Below are 21,187 nucleotides of genomic sequence, written 5' to 3'. Positions count from 1 at the left end.
TTTTCAGATGTTTCGTGGATCAGATGTCTGCTTTTGCACTGCAAGTAATCCAAATCTGAATTCAGTATTAAGTACATTCCTGGGTTGAAGTAGAACGATGCCACATCTGGGAATAAATTTTCAGTGTCCTGACATCTTTATCAAATACTTTCACGCGCGGTAACTTAAACATGCCAATCACAGTGACTATGTTGAATCAATTTTTTTTATAATTATGTCATCCCAAATGAGATGCTCATGATACTGTGTGATCACAACTCGAATGTTTTTCAGGAGAAAAGGCAACTAATCAGGATGTTGCTAGAAAATTCTGACACGTCTTCATTAAGCGTACAGTAAAACTCCTCTATCTGGAAGGATCAGAGTGAAAAATCATCCCTGATGAGCTTCCATCCTTAATCCAACTGGGTGGAGATGGACATCTCAGAAGTGATTTAGACTAAACAATGACATAACTCCCCAACAGGGAGAGTGTTGCTTTTCCCTTGTATAACAGGATGATGCATTACTGGAACTGCTTCCTTCTGCTGCCCCAGCTGATGGCTGTATCATGTTCTCCCTCCTGCAGGATGGAGAGATGTGGTCCTCCGTTAACTGCACCATCTGTGCTTGTGTGAAAGGCAAGACTGAGTGTCGCAAGAAGCAGTGCATTCCAGTCAGCAGCTGCCCTCATGTGAGTGTGTGTCCTTTTCCTCCGGTTTATAAATTGATAGAGCTTTTCAGTACAAACTTTGGCAGGCTTGATTTACGCAGGCTTGGGAAAAGGAGAACCATAAGGAGACTCCCAAGTCCTGGGGCAGAGTGAAATATTCAGAACAGGACAGCATGTTTCCCCCTGTTTCTTCTGCTCTGCTCCAGACATTTATTTCTGATTCAGTGACTCCTAATCCCAGTTTTACATCAACTAGTGCTCTTTCCTTTCATGCTCGGTATATAGCTCTCGCTTTACTTGCCTTCATTGAGTGTCTTGTGCCATAGGCATGGTGATTTGCTTAATAAGTATCTGTTTAAAATGTTTGGAGCTGGCTAAATTTACTTACTTGGAAGTATGACTTAGTATTTCAGTGGAATTTGCTGACATGCAAGTGTGCTAAGGATTTCAATGTACATTGCTAAGCTTATCCTACAGGTGGATGTAGGTAAAGAAAGCGATAAAAACATTTGCATAGTCTTTATATAGCGTTAGTAGACAAATTTGGCATTGCTGTTAACTGTCCCACAGACTGATGTGTCCTCAGATTTGCATTCATCTGTGTTTGCAAGGAGAAACTGTGTTTGCCCACAGTTGTGTGGCAAATGCAGATACTGTATAAAATATAATTAGAACACTGCCACAACAAAAACAGCAAAAAACTTAGTTCAGTGCTGCCTGCAATTGCTTCCTTCTTTTTAAAGAGATTTCTTGAGAGATTTTAGAGACTTTTAGAGGTACCAGAGCTGCAGCAACTATCCGCAGGTGTGTACATGTGAGTTTCAGGGTACCTCTACTCTGTGAAGATGAGCAAGTGTGAGCCTAAGCTCATTTGTGCATCGAGAACGTAGTACTTAACTATGGTCTTGCCATGTAGATGTTACTGAAGCAGGGTAATGAAATCCTGCTAGAATAGAATGACTTCAGAAATGTCTCAAAAGCACCTTATCTGGTACCCCTCTCCCAGAGGGAATAACAAAAGGGAAAGTATATTACTTTGTACCTCTAACACTCTTGGGAACTCTGTTATACTTCAGTGTCCACGGTTATCTGCTTGTGTCTCGTGTATCTTATTCTGTGCTCAAGAAAGCGAGGTGTGGTCTTACAAAAAAATAATGGACAGGCTGATTCACAGTATTTTCAGAGAGAGTTCTTTAGAGCCATGAATCATAAAAGCATCATGTCATCAGCCATAATGGACTTCATCATCTAAAGCAGCCTCATGTTACTTCCCTACAAAAAAAATCACTTCCTGTTGATTTTGAGTTAAGGCTGATTAAGTAATCTAATACTAATCTTTATGCTTTGAGAGATGGGGGATGAAGCTATAACATTACATTTGAATGCATTTCATGAATGGGGAAAAAATGATAATTAGAGGCTAATTTTATGCAGAATCAGTTGGCACTGTGGTTCATAATGAATGTGTTACTAGTAATTTCACAATGCACATCCCAGTCATAATGTTTATTGTACAAGGCAGTTTGGGATACTGTGTTTTGCTTTCATGCTACCCTGGTCTTGTTGAGACACCAAAATTGTTAAAATTAAAAGTTATTATTATTATTATTATTATTATTATTTATTAAATTGATAACATTAAAAGTTGGCAAGTTTTCATTGTTCCAGACAGGTTTCCTAGTGAAAACTGAAATGTGTGTTTGGGGGATGTCAAGTTACCTGCTTGCCTGTTTGGTAGCAATGTGACTGTAACAATTGGGACCTGCAACAATAGAAAACATTGCAGTGTGGAGTGTTCCTTTTCAAAGATCCAGCCAGCCAGCCATACTCTCTTGCACAATACTCCATTCTATATCCCCTCCCCTCTGATTTTCTAGACTCTCCTGATGATGATCCCTTTTGTGCATGGATGGTGCTATTTTGGCCACATACAGAGCACTGAAAATGATTATCCAACCTTAGCTCCATTAACTTTGCTGAGATTTTTCTTTAAAAGTGTTGAGAAACAACATATGTCTGTTAATATGTCTCCTAATTTTGGTACAACTTGCAATTTTTCTGAGTACCCCACCCCCATTTTCCTGGATTAATAATGACTCGATTCCAAATTAGAGCAAGTAGGCCTTCTGTATCCCAATGATGGTTGGTAGAGTGGCAGAGCACATGGTTTCAAGCTCAATACCTGGAATCTCCAATTAGAAATGGAACATATTCTGGCTGAAACCCAGAGAACTGCTGCCAGTCTGTGCAGGAAATACTCACACATTGTAAGGCAGCTTCCAATGTTCATTGGGCCATTGGCTGCACTGGTGTCCAGAGGACTTTGAGCCCGTTGTCTGTATAGGGGACCCAACACTGCTCTGTGCTATTTTAGTAGCTAGGGTCAGGGGTCATCCAGTCTACATGCCAGAAAGGGGGAGTGTGCAAGGAGCACTTGGAAACTCCCACACCTGTGCAAGATGAACAGAAGCCCCCCCTCCCCCCCCAGGCCCAGACTGCTGTGCTGCTTCCTTTTTGGACTCTATGGGGAAGGCATGATCCTTGTTAGGAGAGGTACAACAAAAGTGGAAGCCCCTGGGGCCCAATGATTTGATATCTGAAGGGGCTCTGGGACCTGCTGGAAGGCTGAGCCATTTCAGCCTCTTTCTGGACCCCCTTTGGATAACCAGGCGTCTGATACGGACCTGAAAACAGGTCACTAAAATCCTATCCATCGTCCTTTGCATTCAGCGGCAACTCAAGGCTTAGTTTGTGTTGTATGACAATCTTTGGCGATCTTTATTCCGTGGATACATTTTGAGCCTATGGATTTGAGCTTCGGATTTACTCTGGGGCCTGTGTCCCATGCCTAACGTGGACAGTATTGAATTTTTTCTTACACATCTGCTATTCTTACAAACAGAAAGAAAAGTTGCCGGTCGTACTCCAGTGCCAAATGAGGCACAAAACAACAGCAGCTGCTGCTGTTGCACAATGGAACACCACCACCAAGAAAGAAAGAAAGAAAGAAAGAAAGAAAGAAAGAAAGAAAGAAAGAAAGAAAGAAAGAAAGAAACCCTAATTAGTTCTGTCTTTTCAAAAGAATACGAAAAATAAAAGGATAGCGCTTGATATAAAACTGAAACTCTCATAAAACGAGGGGAAGAATAAAATATCCTACAAAATTCATAGATTCTCAAATGTGGTCTGCTTATAAATATTCATGGGCAAAATTGGAATTGCATCTCACGGGCCGCTCCTAAGGGAGCCCTCGGTGCAAACGAACTCTAGCAGCACATGTTAGTAATAATGGGCTTCCTTATTCGACAAGACAAAAACAGACTCCCGTGCCAGCATGGTGGCTCAGGTAACCAGCCATAGCAGGTTGGCTGGCATACCCTAATTTTGCTTGAATTCCTTCCACTTGCAGCTTCCTTGATGGCTGCAGCCCTTTTATGAAAACACTGAGGTAAGACTATCCAGTGCAATGGAGAGGCATTTTTTCAGCTACGTACCTCCCAGCCATGCTAGTCTAGTTTGCCCAGTTAAAACCTTTCCCTGCGGATACAGTGATTGAAGGACATGAAGGTGATTTATTACAACAGGTGCTTTGTACTGAAGGAAGCAGCTCTGCAAAATGACAGCACCTTGGCTGCTTTTTGGGGGGCACCGGATTGTGAGTTGGTGTCAGCATTATGTAGTCCTCCTCATATTCCTACTTTTATAATAGCTTTCCCGTCGTCTGCTTTTCCTTCAGGGTGGTGCCTCCACAACAACCTTGTGGAGTAGGTTGTGCTGAGAGAGAGGATGACTTAAGATCCAAGGTCACCAAACCTTATGGTTGAGTTGTGATAAGACCAGCCCTCTAGCTGTTATATCACAGTGGCTTTGAAGGCAGGTTTTTAATACGAAGGGTTTCAAAACCCAGGCTCAGCCCCGGAAAATAAGTAACATGGTAACGTAGAAGGATGTGCTTCTGAGCATGTGCAGAATGTATTTCATCCTTACAACTAAGCACCCTAGAGGTGATTACAATGTAGGGTTGCCAGACTCAATAGAGGACAGGACTTTTGTGCCTTTAATTGCCCTGCTCTCTTTTGAGTCTGGAAAACTTAAAGAGAAAGCAGCAGACCCTTTGCTTGGAAATTAAACAAAGGGTCTGCTGGTTTCTCTTTAAGGTTTCCAGACTCAAGAGAGAGCAGGGCAATTAAAGGCACAGAAGTCCTGTCCTTTACTGAGTCTGGCAACCCTATTACAATGATGTGCTGTGTGCTGAGCTGGTCGTCTTCCAAGTGAAGAGGAGAATTTGCAACTAAGCTAAGAGTACAGGAAAATGTCTTCTATCCTCAAAACATACACTGAAACTGCTAGCAACAGAGCCCCTTTTACTCCAATTTTAAAGCACATTTATCTTGTCAAAGAATTGTGGGCACTGTAGTTTCTTCAGGGTTGGCTGGGAATTGTAATTCTGTGAAGGGTAAACTATCTTGCCCAGAATTCTTTGAGGGGAAAAATGTGCTTCAAATTTGCTTTAAAGGTATAGTATGTTCACAGCCTCTGGTGATGGAGTTACAGTAGCCCCCCCCCCTTTTGCTGGATTAGAGTCTAAAACATCAGTTTTTAAAAGACATTATAGGCAAATTGGATCCAGGAAGTGACTTAGCTTCAATTAAGGTGGTCAAGTTCCATCTGTTTCACTATAAGCACTGACACAGAATCCAGACCACACAAAAAGAAATGATACAACTCAGGTTTGTTTGTTTTTTAAAAAAACAAAAAGCGAAGGAAATGCTCCCATTCAACAATTTGGAAGCCATTGCTACAAGTCTTTTGCTACAACAGGGGATATTGTTACCATTAAAAAATGGCTGTCTGAAACCAAAACTCCAATTTCTCTCCTTATGGTAGAACCTTCAGTCCCCTATGCTTGCAGAAATTGGCTGGTGACCCCATGTAGCAAAATACCTGCATTAAAAAGTCTTCATACATGTCTGAGTGAGTCTTTCTCTCTATGATCTTTACCCTCTTTCTTCAATATTCTAATCATCAAACTTCAATACCCTCCCCCATTGTTCTTTAGACTTCCCCCCACTTCTTTTGCGACTTCCAAATTCTGCCAACTCTCCATGGCCTTTCTTAACATAGCTGCCAAGTTATCCCTTTTTTAAAGGGATTTTCCCTTATGCTGAATAGGCTTCCTCGCGAGAAAAGGGAAAACTTGGCAGCTATGCTTTCTTATTGCAGTTCAAATTTCAACCTGTCAGCATTTGATCATGACGCGATTTGCAATTTCCACCCTTTGCTCTATTTTTACCTGCAAGCATAAGGCACGCAACACTCCGCATAGCCTTAGAGCTAGAGCTTTGCTTGTGGAAAAAGCTTTGTTTATATCACACCAGCTTGACCAGGCCTTCCCTACTATTCCTCTATAGCAGGCATAGGCAACCTTGGCTCTCCAGATGTTTTGGAACTACAACTCCCATGATCCCTGACCACTGGCCCTGTTAGCTAGGGATCATGGGAGTTGTAGTTCCAAAACATCTGGAGAGCCAAGGTTGCCTATGCCTGCTCTATAGGTATTCTTCTATAGGTATCACAAAGCACTGACCCACTGTATTAAGAGTGTGTGAGCCAGCTCCAAATAGACTGCTTTCTTTACCTGCTCCTTTCTTCAACATGCTTGAAGTGTTCCATAAACTTCAAGGCACCTTCAACCTGTCCTGACTTTGTGGCAGCTGGAGGAAGTTCTGGAACATTGTTGCTATTGATGCTAATTTCGCTTCTTTTAAGTGACAATCATGGAGTATGTTTTAGATCAGCACCAATAGTCCATGTGTCTCTTTGGGCTGCCTGTCTTTCCCTTTACCATTTTTCTTTGCAAAAGTGTTTAACTTTGCTTTTCTGTGTTACCTTGAAGCCTGTGTAAATTGTTCACTAGTTGAGTGCTGAATGCTAAAGAAATGTGTCAACGCAACTAATATGCCCCTAGTATGTATGGTATATAATAATCTGAATATACTTAATTGAGTATTTTTAAATTTTTATTATTTTTTATACTAACCAAGTTTATTTTTGCTTCTACTACCCCAATATGGAAGTTTTTTTATTTCTTTAAATTGGAAGCCACTATAGTCTTAGCTCATATATTTATATATATGAGCATGACGTTAACTGACATTATAAAAACAATAGAACCATAGAATTGTAGATTTGGAAATGAAAATGAGGATCATCTAGTGGATCATTTTGATTCAAAATGGTCCTAGCACCCAAACATCAACCCTCACATTGGGAAGCCTCATGCCAAGTTTGGAGACGTTACCTTGAGAGGTGTCCAAGCTTATAGAGAACAACAACAAACAAATGGACAAACAAATTGCTCTCCAAAATATATAGTAGATTGGTTGCAGATTTGTATACAGATACATAGCTGCAAAAGGAAAGTTTTGGATGGCTTTCCGCCTACCTTATGAAGCAGAAGTCAAGGTACCAAGTTCTCTGCTTTCCACATTTTTCTATACTTTCAAAAGGTAACCATTGCTCCAAATGTGTTCCCCCCGCCATTAAATATTGTTTATATTTATCCCATTTAGGGAAAGATCCTCAACCGAAAAGGATGCTGTCCCATTTGCACTGAAAGTGAGTAAGTTCATTCTTCGCATTTTTTCAACAAGTTTTTGAACTCTTCCACACACAACTGCTATGTTGTTACTCCTGGCCTAGTCCATTTGCCATCATTGGGAGATTCTTGCCTAGCCTAATGAGCCAGAGCTTGACACCAGTTATTGGTTTCACAGCTACCGTAGCCAGATGGTTAGCAAGTAGTCTACTTTCTCACAAAAGACAACCCTTGACAACAAGCCCAGACGCTGAAGAAATAGTCTGGAACTAGGAGTCAATAACTCTAACTTCTTGGATTGGGGTTTGATGTTTCAAAATATTCCCGGGGAAATGAGAGAGACCCAGGTTCATTTGCGAAGGTGTGAATGTATATTACTGGAAAGCGCAATAGTCTACTTTCTCCAAAGAAAGCAAGTGCTAAATGCTAAGTCTCTCCAACGTGATTTATAAGGCAGCACGGAGGTACAATTTAAAGGCTGGTAAAAACAAAATATGGTGTATGGGAAATATGTCGGCGTACAGAAGAATATACAAAAGAGAAAAGGAAAAGGGAACAGCCCATAAACATCGAAAAGGGTAGAATTCCTTGGACACCACCCTGGAAATAGGTTATGATTGACAGTGGTTTGAATTACAGCAGGTGAATATTTCTAAAAATATTCACCCAGACTATCCTTTCAATCACAGCTAGTCCATTAATTGGACATAGATTTAAACAGTGTACAGTGCAATTTATAGTTGCAAAATACCAGAATGATAATGAGAGAAATTTCACTGAACGATTTTCCACATAATTAATGCAGCTTGTAGTTTTCCTGGGCTATAATGAAAATATTTATAGATGGAAAGTCAGTGGGATTAAACACTGAGTATAGGAGTTGCTCTTTCTGAAATATTTTAACTGAATTTTGAAAGAACTTACTATGTTTTAAATCTTGGTGGTGTGTAATTTTGGTTGAATTAAGAACAATTAACTTAAATTGTTGCATGATGCTCCCTGGTGTATTATATAAACAAGAGCCCTGAGCATGTGAAAAACCAGAGGCAATGCGCCTTTAACACCAAGCAGTGGGCACATCATTGTAAAATAACAGCAGAGATATGCCAAGTGGTGCACTAGCTTCATTAGGAACAAATTGTACTTGTAGCTGTGGGGAAGTGATTCATCTGAGGCGTTGTGGAATAAAATGGTCCGTCTTGTGTTTCTGTGCTGATGCCCACTGAAATCAATACAAGCTTTTCCAGTGAGAGTGGGGGGGTTCAGAACACAATAGCTGACTTTACCACTGAGGTTTTTATCCAACGGAATGATGAAGACTCTCCTTCTCCTTATTCTTGGAAGTCAAGCAAGGCCTGAGAAGGTGCCAAAATAAAATGGCCTTTCCAGATTGGTGGGTTGCCTCTCTCTGTGGTTCAGGGCAGTAGCACTTGGAATAACAACAAGGAGATAAAATGTTTTATGCAGGTTATGCCCTCAGGCAAGGTGGATGAATAGGAAGTTGGATCCTAAACAAAACAGATCCTAAAGAAAATGGGTCCCCCAATTGAAATGAATCTTCACCCAATAAACATGTAAATTGCAGATGAGCAAAACATATATGCATATTTAAATTCTGGATACATTTTCCTGGGGGCCTTGGCCATTCCGGACATGCATACATGGGTGTTTAAAGATACTTGTACAACTGTATAAGTTATTCCTGGCAGTGCATGTGCACCAAGTGTGAAGCTATCCTTAGTACAGGGTGGCCCAAAAGTTCTTGATTCAAGTTCGCTGTCATCATTCACAATATCAGTAAAGAAAAGTAATCCTTTTATCTGACTCCACTATTCTTTCCAACTATGTTGTGTGTCAGTTAAGTGTATTCATATAATCTGTTGTGGTGAATTTCATTGATTCACCTACTTTTGAGCCACCCTGTATAAATGTGTTGAGACACGTTGCTGGGGTGTTGTTTTTTTTGTACACTATGAGGAATGCAATTCAGCTTCATTCTGCCTGTGATATTCCTAGCTTTCAAATTAATGTTTGCCCCCATTTGATTTAAGGACCTGCAACTTGCTTTGATGCTGAAGCCTAATTCACATTTTGGCCAACTGTCTCCTGTGTTTCATTTTTGGTTCTTGAAAAGCCAAGTCCCGTTGAGTTATGTATGTGTGAACAAATTACTCTCCATTCTGTTTTTTAATGTCATAGTTTTACTCAGAAAGCATCCAAATCCCTCTTAGTTATGGTTTATATAATATTTTCCTTGGCTGCTGTAAATTAGCTGCAAGCCCTGCCTCAAGAGTCTGTTACATCTGGACACTTTGGAATTGACTTGACTCTTCTGGTGTTCTGGCCCGTCTTCCCTCCGCTGCCTTTTGCACAGATTGTGCGAGAGTCTTGAATTCCAGTGCTCCCCGCATGCAAGAGGGCCATCCTCCTAATATGGTCATTTCTTTCTTTTGTGTTGTGGCATGTGGGTTATTAGATACCGTGAAAACCGTCCAAGAATCCTTCAGAACTCTTTCCAATAGCTAAGTAATTTAGAGTATCGACTCACCGCATCATGAGCTCCTAAACTGAGACTGCCAAGTCCAGGGACAAGTAAACTGCATGATCTTGATTCAGGATAGTGAGAGCTGGGGATGTGAATTAAATGGCCGTTTGCTGCATGTCGGTGCATATGTTGATATACAGCTTGGCCCCATGCCTTGTAAATCTGGAAAAGGATATTCGTTTAGTGAAGTCAAAACCGAACCCATGCATTTTAAAGTCACATTCATCTGAAGGGGAGAGAATTAAGCATGTGATTCACTCACTCTCTTTCAAATCAGTGAGACTTAAAAGCGCTTAAGCGCCCTCAGCATTAAGTAACTGGGGACAGACACTTCACACCAGGGATGAAGGAAAAAACTTCCTGACCCCAGAGGCTGCACCCAGAAAGACTGGGACCCAATCATCATTTCCACTTGAAATGAAGCACTGCTTCTTCCCGATTCCTATGTCCATCCGCCCCCTGATGAAAGTTTGGTCACACTCTGAAGTTTCCTTTTGCTGTAAAGGTCCACAGGACAGGATGCCACACAGTGAGGGGTGAGGTAATCTAGCCCACTTCATGTCTGGGACAGATTGACTCAATGTGTGGCCAGATGGAGGAGCAGAGTAGCAACATCAGGAGGAGGAGGGCAGGTGCCCTCAGAAACCATACTAAAGGACTATACAGTCGTACCTCGGCTCCCGAACGCCTTGGGAGTCAAACGTTCTGGCTCCCAAATGATTGAAAAACCAGAAGTGAGTGTTCTGGTTTTCGAACGTTTTTTTTTTTTTGGAAGCTGAACGTCCTGCGTGGCTTCCGCTATTGCTTCCGGTGCACCTGTGCCATTAGAAACCAGTCAGAATCTGCGCCTTGGTTTCCAAACATTTTGGAAGTCGAACGGATTTCCAGAATGGATTCTGTTCAACCTCCGAGGATGCAATAAAGACAGAAGAGTTGAGGTTTCAGTGCTGCTTCTGTTGATTTTTCTAATTGAATTTTTAGCACTTTGATTCAGTTGCTTCCATTTTTCTGATTTTGAAACTGTCACTTGTAATTTGATTATGGTGATTCATTGGTGTTAAATGTATCTGACAAACAAATGCCAGGACTTTCCTATGAATTATTTCTTCTTCCGCTCCAATTCGTACAATCGGTTCATTTGGGACATCATAAATTGTTTGGGTTTTTTTTTAAAGCAGTTCTGGCAGTAATTATTTGAGAGTCTAGGCTACAATCCAGTACAGAATTAAGCATGCTTAAAAGTCCATCTATTTCAGTGGGATCTTCAAATGCACTTAATTCTGTGTTGGGCTGTGGCTTTAATAGATTCCATTGCCTTGAATTTCTTCTCTTCCAAAGAATAGCAATGTTTAATCCAGATTGCACAGCAGCAGTTGCCTTTTCCTTTATTATGTCAATGCAGAACTTCTCCTTTACCTTTGTGATGAAACCAGCTACACATGGAATGCTGTATATAGCGTTAGTTGTCGATCCTGAATCTTCTATCATTCATTGGATGACACTCAAATTCTAGGATTATGAAAGAGGGAGAAAGCCTCCCCTCCAAACAGTCCTGTATATTGCCAGAGCTGCAATATACAATTCATGGATTCTACCTCCACTTACCATTCTCTATAGCTGCAACAGTATACTGGGGATCCTACAGACTGTGGGTGCTGATAATCTATCTATATCATTCCAGGACTTAAGGGCCATTTCATGACAGCAGTGCTAGGTTTCTCACTGAGTGTACCCTTGAAAGAAAATGCATGGTTTTCATGTCTCCTTTCGTGTGTTTGTCTCATTCACACACAAACACACCCGTTTTTTAGATATATGCCTAAGTCACATTGTTTATGAAGTAGCCCAAAATGTTGAAAGGCCATTTGCATTCATTTAATACCTGCTTTTCCCAACGTGAAATTTGATCTTGATGGTGCTTTTGTTTCTCACTCACCTGCAGAGCCCGGAGTTTGCACTGTATTTGGAGACCCCCACTACAACACTTTTGACGGACGGACATTTAACTTTCAGGGAACATGTCAGTACGTTTTGACAAAAGACTGCTCCTCCTCTACCCCGCCCTTCCAGGTGCTGGTGAAGAACGATGCCAGGCGGACTCGCTCTTTCTCCTGGACAAAATCTGTAGACCTTGTGCTGGGCAGCAGTACCATCAGCCTCCACCAGCACCTCACAGTGAAGTGGAACGGGACACGGATATCCCTACCTTACGACACGCCACACTTTCACATCGACTTGGAAGGCTACCTCTTGAAAGTGACAACCAAAGCAGGTGGGGCTACATGAGTGCCCTGGTTCTCAGGGCGGAGTAGTAACACAAGTGTGACATGCTAGCATATGGATGTTTTTGTTTTGTTTTGGCTCTCTAAGCTCTGGTAACTACAAAGGTGGTATTTACATTACTTTACATAAGAGTTGTATCCCATTCTTTCAGTATAGAAGTAACACCCAAGGCAGCTAGCAACATAAAAAATACAATAAAATAATAATAAACAGTTTAAACCAAAAGTGAGAGGATGCAGGAGACGGACAGATTTCCCTATTTCCCTTCCATGCCAATTTTGTTTGTGATCAGTTTTAGGTTTGTTCTCTCCCTGTTCTGAATATTTTTTGTGGAGAGGGGAATTCACCCCCACAGAAAAATCATATTTAAATTGGACACATTGATCCCGAAAGTATACATTTGCCATTCATTCTCCCCCCCCCCCAAAATACAAATTTGTGCTTTTCAGTGCATTCCCCCTAAAATAAGCATTTTTGCATGTTTTTTTCTGTAAAATAATAATTTGTGTGTGTGTGTGTGTGTGTGTTTTCAAAATCTGAAAGTATCATAGAATTAAGAGAAATGCAAAATCCAACAGATTACTGTATTCCAAATCACATATAATTCGGACCAGCAAGGAAAGCTTTAAAATGCAGACTTGAAAAAAAATATATCCTCCATCCTTATATAAAACATCAGAATCAGCATAAGAATGAAGCTGTGCTCTTCATGCATGCCTCAGGAAAAATTCTCAGATTATTTCCTGGGCTCACCTTTTAAAAAAGAATTAAATTTATCAGGATCCGACAAAAGTGTCTATCCACCTCTGATGAACCAATCCAAGTCTTACAATGCTACAATACATAGGCAAAGTTTGTGTAAAATGAACCAGGGAAGCTTTTGCCAACACAAAAGCTTTCCCATCCCCATCAAATTAATTTGAATTATCAGAAAATTTCTACTTGACGCTCCTCCACCTGGCATCAAGGCTTACAGGTGTTTAAACTGGGGGTTCCAGGGTATTGGTTGCCTAGTTAATGGACATGGGCAATAAACACAGAATTGACTGCTTTGCCATTGTGGAGTTTGGTTCTTATAAAATGACAGTAACTTTGCCAAGTGAACCTCAGGATTATCATCACAGCCCTGAAAAGCTTCTGAAGCACCCGCAGGACACAGTTTGAAAACAACTGATCTCAGCTGTAGTTACAGCAAAAGCAGAGATCAGGAATAAGCAAGCACTGTGCCAGAGGTGCTTGTAGAGTAGGGAATGAGTTCAGTAAAACATGTCCAACCCAAACAAACTCAGTAAAACAAAACAAATCCAGAAGGCTTTAGCGAGCTCACCAGCCAACATGGCCTGCATGAAAGTTGCTTGCTGAACCAAAAACTGGTGTGATATTGAACCCCAAGTGTGCAAGGAAAGCTGTTTGCTGTGCCTCCCTGAAGTGTGGTGTTCTTGCGTAACATCTGTCTGGGTTTGCTTTCTGCCTAAATGAATTGCTTTTGCAACTGGATTCATTCTTTTGTGTGCATGTGCATCTTGCATCATTCAAACCTGAAGCATGATTTAATTGGGAAATGGAGAACATCTGGTAGCTACTTTAAACAAAACAGGTAAATGGGACGGCACGGAAATCTGAGGTTGCTGAATCCTAAAATTTCAAGATGCTTGACTATGTTTTATTAAATAAGTTTCATTTTTATTTTTCAAAGTTTAATCTATGGGTGTCAAATTGAAATGAATTTTAATTTGGTGGGCCAAATTTCCACTCACCAGATGGTTAGAAAGAACATCTGTTCATGAAAAACAATTCCAGCCTCCTTTTTCAAAAAGCAGCCTGAAGTGCCTGCTTGGGGGCAGATCTGCTTATAAGGAAGGAGGCTGATCTACAAGGCTCCTAGCAACTCTATGATTATAAATACCCCGGCCTGCTTCTTTCCAATAACTGGTGCCCACTTGCCAGACTAAGGCGGCAACTTTCCACATGGATTAGAGGCTGGATTGAATTATTCAAAAGCAGCTTTGAATTCCTTGACAAAAAGTGGGGTGTATTCAAAAAAATAAATAGATAGATAACCACCCCCTGTTCATCCCTTCCTCTCTTTCCTCCCCCCCAGCCACTTTTAGGAACATAGGAAGCTGCCGTATACTGTGTCTGACTATTGGTGAAGCTTGCTTTGCAATGTCTACACTGACTGGCAGTGGCTTTTCAGGGTCCCAGTCAGGTTGTCTCTCCCATCCTTACCTGGAGATGCCAGGGGTTGAACCTGGGAGCTTCTGCGTGCAAAGCAATGCTTGACCACTGACCTACAACCCCTCTCACAGCATCAGCCAACACCTCTAGGAATCCTGGCAGAATATGAAATGGCTGGGGGTAAGTGGCAGGTGGGGAAATGGTTAAACACCACCTCATTCCTCTCCCCCATAAATTATGCCACCTGCACTCCTCTAAGTGCTGTTTAAAAATATGTATGGCAGATATCCTGGTTCCCATACCTTGGCCTTCCATGATTGATCATTTATATTGCCTCCTTTAACCAAAGGATTGATGTGAAGCATAGTCAACATCTAGAAAGCATTTAAAGGCTATCACAGCATATCCTGCTGAGCCAAGAACTCATACACCTGCTTCTTTGTCCCCTACAAAATAAAAACCTCAGCTCTGGGCTTGTTCATCAGTCACAGGATTGGGGGGGGAGAATGTTTGTGGCTGTCTGTGGAATGCTCACAAGAGGAGCATTATTCATAAGCTCTAATTAAAAGCATCTTGAGCGTCTCTCTTCACTGCCAGCTGAGTTATGAAATTCCACTGAATTCCTGAGAACCATTCTGGATGCTTTAAATCGACTAAAATGTGATTCTCTTGTTATTCCGGTTGTCTCTTCTCTCAGCTCAGTAAACTACAGCAAGCATCATTGTCTCGGTTTTGGCAGAGACTGGACAAACAAGGCATGTAATGGTTCACTCAGTAGTGTGTAATTGAAGCATATTACCATCCAGATAATTTCCCCTTCAACTAGAAGGGCTCATATTCCTCACAGTGAATTGCACGTCTAATACTTTGCTCCTAATACTAGTGGCTGCACAAGCGCACACATGCTTAGACTGGGATGTTGCAATACTGGGATAGATAGATCCAAAGTCTGCCTCAGTATAAAACATGTTGGCACGTTCAAGCCATTTTGAGTTCATATGTTAAGAAAAGCACTGTGAAATATTGGCTATTCAGGGTGTCAGGCACAGGTGTTTCCCAGATCTTTTTTGAAAAACTATCTTATTTCCCTTCTGAGCCAGTTTTGCACAGATTTATGCATATGTACGTTCTGTCCTGATTCTGCTCTTTTAAAAAAAATCAAATAATATTTTCTCTCTATGCATATTTAATCACACTCCCTCCCTAAAATAGATATTTTTATATAAATTTTGCTACAAATTTGAGCTGAGAATTTCATCACATAATTTGACCAGTGTGAAATCCAAATAGTACCCGCATTTCAATCCACACATTAAACCAGGAGCAAGGTGGTTGGGGGCCCTGGTGTTATTTCCAAAAGGAGCCAAGCTCAGAAAATAAGGCACAAGATGGTTAAGCAGAATTTGTGGAAACTACCTAAAGACAGTGTAAAAAAAGTCCTATTCTGTATATGCCTGTTGTCTTTGTCCATGGAGTTTGTCCAACATGTGTCTGCCCAAACTGCGGGAGGCAGTGGAAGACAGGAGTGCCTGGCGTGCTCTGGTCCATGGGGTCATGAAGAGTCGGACACAACTAAATTACTAAACAACAACAACAACATTCTGTATATCTCCAAATAGGACAGATGTTGCACTTTTTGCCTTCAAATTTGCCTAATTATTTTATATTCTAATTCCTATCCAAGAGATTCCTGCATTGCAGAGGGTTGGACTTTATTCCCCTCGGGGTGCCTTCCAACTCTACAATTCAGTGATTCCATGAATGGAGAACTCACCCATTCAGAATAAAAAGAGTCATCAAAAATTAAATTCGAACACAGCCTAGTCTTCCACATCATTCTGTTGTGTATGCAAAACCCAGCCTTAGCTGTCATGCCTGCAAGTGTTAAGGATGTAGCAGAGGCTGAGATGTCTGAGCAGGTGACACTCTGAAGAGGCAAGTAGGAGAATCGCCTCTACACTGAGCAACACACAATAGCTATATATCAGAAACAGTGAGGTTTGATTACAGGAAGCCCACAACTTATGTGAGGCTTACGTTCCAGGGATTGTGCGTAAAGCCAAAATCACGTATGGTCAAAACACATTGGGTGCAATGGCTGGTGGGCTTGCCAAAGTTTTCACCCCCGGACACACAACCTCTTTCCACCCCCCCTTTTAATTAATTAAATTATTTATATTTGCATTGCTGAATAAACACGTTAAATGCACATAAGTGGGGAGTGTTCTGTGTGCCCTCTTTTTGGGGGGCGGGCAGGCAGTTGCCTCTCACTTTTTAACCTGCCTTATGGTGTGTGTAGAACATATGCACAACTCCATGGCAGAACATATGCTTTGAATGCATTAGGTTCCAGTTTCAGGCCCTGGCATTTCCAGTTTAAAAGATCTCGGACTAGAAATCCTCCAAACTGGTGCTATCCAGAGTAGCCAGTGCTAGGCTTGATAGTCCAATGATCCAGTTCAGTATATAAGGTAGCTGCACATGTTCACATTGCTTTCTTTTTTAGGCCTGGAAATCTCTTGGGATGGAGACAGTTTTGTGGAAGTCATGGCTCCACCACATCTTAAGGGCAGGCTCTGTGGCCTATGTGGCAACTACAATGGACACAAGAGAGATGACCTGATCGGAGGCGACGGGAATTTTAAGTTTGATGTGGACGACTTTGCCGAGTCGTGGCGTGTGGAGTCAAATGAATTCTGTACTCGCCCTCCAAAGAAACAGTTTCCAGAACTGTGCCAAGGAACAGTGAGAGTGAAACTCCGCGCCCATCGGGAATGCCAGAAACTCAAAGCATGGGATTTTCAGACGTGCCACTCAACTGTGGACTACACTACATTTTATCGGTAAGCTTAGCAAAGCAAGAACCTGCTAGAAATCCGCTGGAAATGAAAAAGAGGTTGAGAGAAGAGGGTTACAAAAGTAGTTAGTAAAGAATGGTAACTATGCTATGTACCTTAAGGCAAAAGAGAGGGGTAATTTCAGTCAACAGTGGGCCAAAATGTATGCACCTCGTGTCAGTTTTGAAATACCGTTGAGGTATATCGGACTGAAATTGCAGCCATGCAAATAAGTTAGCCGAGATTGACTAGTCCCAAAATACTTTTGCTTAGCAAAGTAGGAAATAAATAAACTTGCTATTAAACAACAGTCCATTTGCTCTGAGGAAGCTCACACTGGATATTGGCTAGTATGCTATTAATAGCAAGGGGTGGTCATCATAGAGAGACCCAGGTGGCGCTGTGGGTTAAACCACTGAGCCTAGGGCTTGCTGATCAGAAGGTCGGCAGTTCGAATCCCTGTGACGGGGTGAGCTCCCGTTGCTTGGTCCCAGCTCCTGCCAACCTAGCAGTTCGAAAGCACGTCAAAATGCAAGTAGATAAATAGGAACCGCTACAGCGGGAAGGTAAGCGGCGTTTCCATGTGCTGCTCTGGTTCGCCAGATGCCGCTTTGTCATGCTGGCCACATGACCTGGAAGCTATACGCCGGCTCCCTCGGCCAATAATGCGAGATGAGCGCGCAACCCCAGAGTCAGTCACGACTGGACCTATTGGTCAGGGGTCCCTTAGTAATCATTGTCAAGGAAACTAATTGACACTGCCTATTAAAGGTAAACTCAAAACTCAACCCCAAATGACATAAAAGAGGTAGAAAGCTTGGCTGATACTTCTCTCAAACATTTTGTTTACTCTGTAAAGCCAATTGAAACTAAATAGTATCCTTTTGAAAGGTTCACAATATATTTTCTAAAGGGATTTGTGCCTTCACAGCATGAAAACATTGCTATGCATGCTGATGGGTGGAAAAAAGGATTTAATGGTCATTGGTGGTGAAGGTTTATAAATGAAATTGCTTTCAAATGATAATGGATAATTTATAGCAGCTTCCCTGAATGATCACCTAGCTGGGAGTCTTATTTACCAGAGGGGACCAGACAAGTTGCTATTCACAAGCCCGCCCTGTGAGCATTTAAAACAGATCTGCTTAGTGTGGTTGTGCTGATTTGCTTATTTGAATATAAACCATGAAAAATACTTTTCTGAGATTAGTTTTATCTGCTAGGATGACAAAGGGTAAATCAAATCTAGGACCATCTAAGTCCAAACTAGGAGGACATCACTTTCTGTTTCTTGTTCAGCACGTATGTAGCCATCTTCCAGCAAATGTACAACTTTTTTATTTCATAAGTGAATATATACCAAGAGTTATGACAAATCAGGACTCCCCAGTGCGTGTCCAGTGCTTAGTGTTAGTAGTCTGTTTTCTCCCACTTGATGTCACATTTACTGCTTGTTATTTTGGTCTAGGCAAGGAATATACATATGATTGCCATAAAGAGTGTTACGACTGCAAAAAGTATTTTGCACTTCTGGATGCTAAAGGGCACCTGGGGAAATTCATGTGTGTTATTACTCCCTAATGGCTTCGGCCCAAACCAGCCTTGACAAAGGCTTCACAGATACTGCCAACAGCATGGGAGTTGCTTGCACATGATGTGATCCCACCTGTGAATAGCATGATCATATAGACTTCCCCCCACCTACATGGCTTCTCCCCAAGCAGCTGGAATTCCATTGAACGGAAAATGCATAATTTGGGTGGTTGGCCTCACTCCCGTAATCACATTATCCACACAAAGGCCACTGCACCGTGGGTTCACAACACACAGAAGCAACTCTTAAGCTTCAGACTGCAATAGTGCAGAAGACTGGAGAGCTGAAATATGTGCAAAGGATGAGATTAATACAACAATATATTATATACTGAATCTGAAGCAATGCCCTTAGTGAAGTATAGTCCAAAAAAGAAGAAAGGGTATTTTGTGGCACTTGTGGTATTTTGTTTTCCTCTCTTGGGCTAGATCAACAAAGAGCATTTGGAATGCTTATGCAAGGGAGAACTGTTGCCTATATTTCAGCAATAGTTCAATTTTACTTCTGCCATTTTTCACAGGTAAGTGATGAAAACTGGAAATGAGGACCAGGTACGGAGGAATCGGGCTTTATTTCATCAAGCACAGCATCTGCTCTTTTCTTTCCATAATGGGGAGTTCCCCCCATTTCCTCTTCTTAAGGTTCTTATGATTAATTTAGTGTACTAAATTTCTTGACACCAGGAACAAAAGTGATTTATATCTTGGCAAAGGCAGATACCAAACATCACAGCAAAAAATGATGTGCAAAGGTTACCGTGGCTAGTTTATTCTTTCCACAATAGAAAATAAAATTACACATGGCCAGAATTTTTGTAAAGGTTACGTCTTCTGAAGATTAGGTGCTTTACTTCAAAGAGTACACTATTGCTAAACCATTCAGGACTTTAAAAACAAAAATCCAGGCCCTGCTTGATCAGAAGAAGGTCCATTTTACCCAGCATCCTGTTATCTACAGTCAGTGTCAGATTTACATATAAGCTAAACAAGCTATAGCTTAGTGCCCCACTTTCTTGGGCCCCCCAAAAAAGATTAAAGGAAAAAAAATTGGATGTAAGATAAGATATAAGATATAAGATAAAAAACAAATAAAATAAAACCTACATACAGCAACAGTGTTTTGTGTTATGTAGGCTCCTATGATGTAAGTAATGGGCCCCGCCTGCTAGCCTGCTCCCTAAAATATCACTGGTTTGCTCATTTCCATATAGCATACATTCAACACAAAAAACAGCAACAATCTGTTGTTGACAAAGGACAGCTGGACCTATAAAGGGCCCCATTACCTTCAGTAGCTTAGGGCCTCATCAAACCTAAATCCGGCCCTGTCTACAGTGGTCAGCCAAATGCCAATTTATCTGATCCCTTTTTAAACACACACACACACACACACACACACACACACACACACACACACACACACATATATATATATATATATATATATATATATATATATATATATATATATAAGCTGGTCACATAGCAGATCAGCTGATCACCACTAAATTTGTAATAAATTCCCGAAGTACTTCCTTTTTGCCTGTCCTCAATCTCTCGCCATGCAGCTTTGTTGGACAAGTCTGGTTCTAGAATTATGGATTTCACTGGCAGGTGCAGCGGGGTTGGGAGAAAAGGAAAACCAGCCACAAGCTCTGGCGGTTTGAAAAGGATGTTAGACAAATTCCTGGAGGATATGGCTCTCAATGACCAGGATCAGACACACCATACCTCTGAATACCAGCCACTGGGGAACCACAGTGAGGGGAGGACTGTTGAGTTTTCTATTTTATTTTTATTTTGTTAATAATGAGACCATTGATCAATAAAATGAAAGCAATAAACAATGTACTGCAGTCACACAATCAGTCCATCAGTAGCTGGACTGGGTTCCACACAGTCACAAAAACAAAATGAAAAAGGTTCGCAAAAACAGAAATGCAAAATAAATAGCAAAAACAGGCAGACCTCAGCGTAACACTCAAAACGGAAGTGTGGCACTCAAAATGGAAGCATAACACTCAAAACGGAGCATGTTCGGCTTCTGGAAAAAGTTCGTAAACCGAAACACTTACTTCCGGGTTTGCAGTGTTTGGGTTACAAGTTGTTTGAGAACCAAGGCGTTTGAGAAGCAAGGTACCACTGTAGTGTCCCACTGCTCCTGGAAAGATTCAGGATCCTGAGCAGGGGGAGGGGGAGACTCTCACTATTCCTCCTCAGTTCATCCCTTGTCAGCACGGTCCCTAACAAATGTCAAGCAAGAGGGGACATTACAGAGGTGTACAAAATTCTGTCTGGAGGGGAAAAGATAGGTGGGGAAAGGTCTTTCTGCCTCTCAAATAATATTAGAACTTGTGAGCATCCATTGAAGCTGTAGGTTGGAAGATTCGGGACTGACAAAAGGAAGTGCTGCTCCACATACACTGCAGAGTTACAACTACAAGTGGAAGTGATGACCACCAACTTTAAAAGAGGATTAGGCAAATTCATGGATGATAAGG

The 21,187-nt window shown here is 41.4% G+C and overlaps 1 protein-coding gene across 3 annotated transcripts in view; it reads left to right on the top strand.

Annotated features, from left to right (window-relative positions):
- The window catches only part of BMPER (BMP binding endothelial regulator), a 158,432-nt gene that overhangs the window by 90,073 nt on the left and 47,172 nt on the right, over positions 1 to 21,187 (top strand). For all 3 annotated transcript variants that reach the window (XM_035128736.3, XM_035128737.3, XM_088653429.1), the window contains 4 exons: positions 569 to 673; positions 7,225 to 7,270; positions 11,738 to 12,067; positions 16,763 to 17,099. In XM_035128736.3, coding sequence (XP_034984627.3) covers positions 569 to 673; positions 7,225 to 7,270; positions 11,738 to 12,067; positions 16,763 to 17,099 — 818 coding nt within the window. The remainder of the gene's footprint in view (positions 1 to 568; positions 674 to 7,224; positions 7,271 to 11,737; positions 12,068 to 16,762; positions 17,100 to 21,187) is intronic.

This window comes from Zootoca vivipara, chromosome 11, assembly GCF_965207765.1.
Source record: "Zootoca vivipara chromosome 11, rZooViv2.hap1.1, whole genome shotgun sequence".
In the NCBI taxonomy this organism is placed as follows: Eukaryota; Metazoa; Chordata; class Lepidosauria; order Squamata; family Lacertidae; genus Zootoca; species Zootoca vivipara.
The sequence above is the reverse complement of the archived record's forward strand: the minus strand, read 5'-3'. Positions and strand labels throughout refer to the sequence as shown.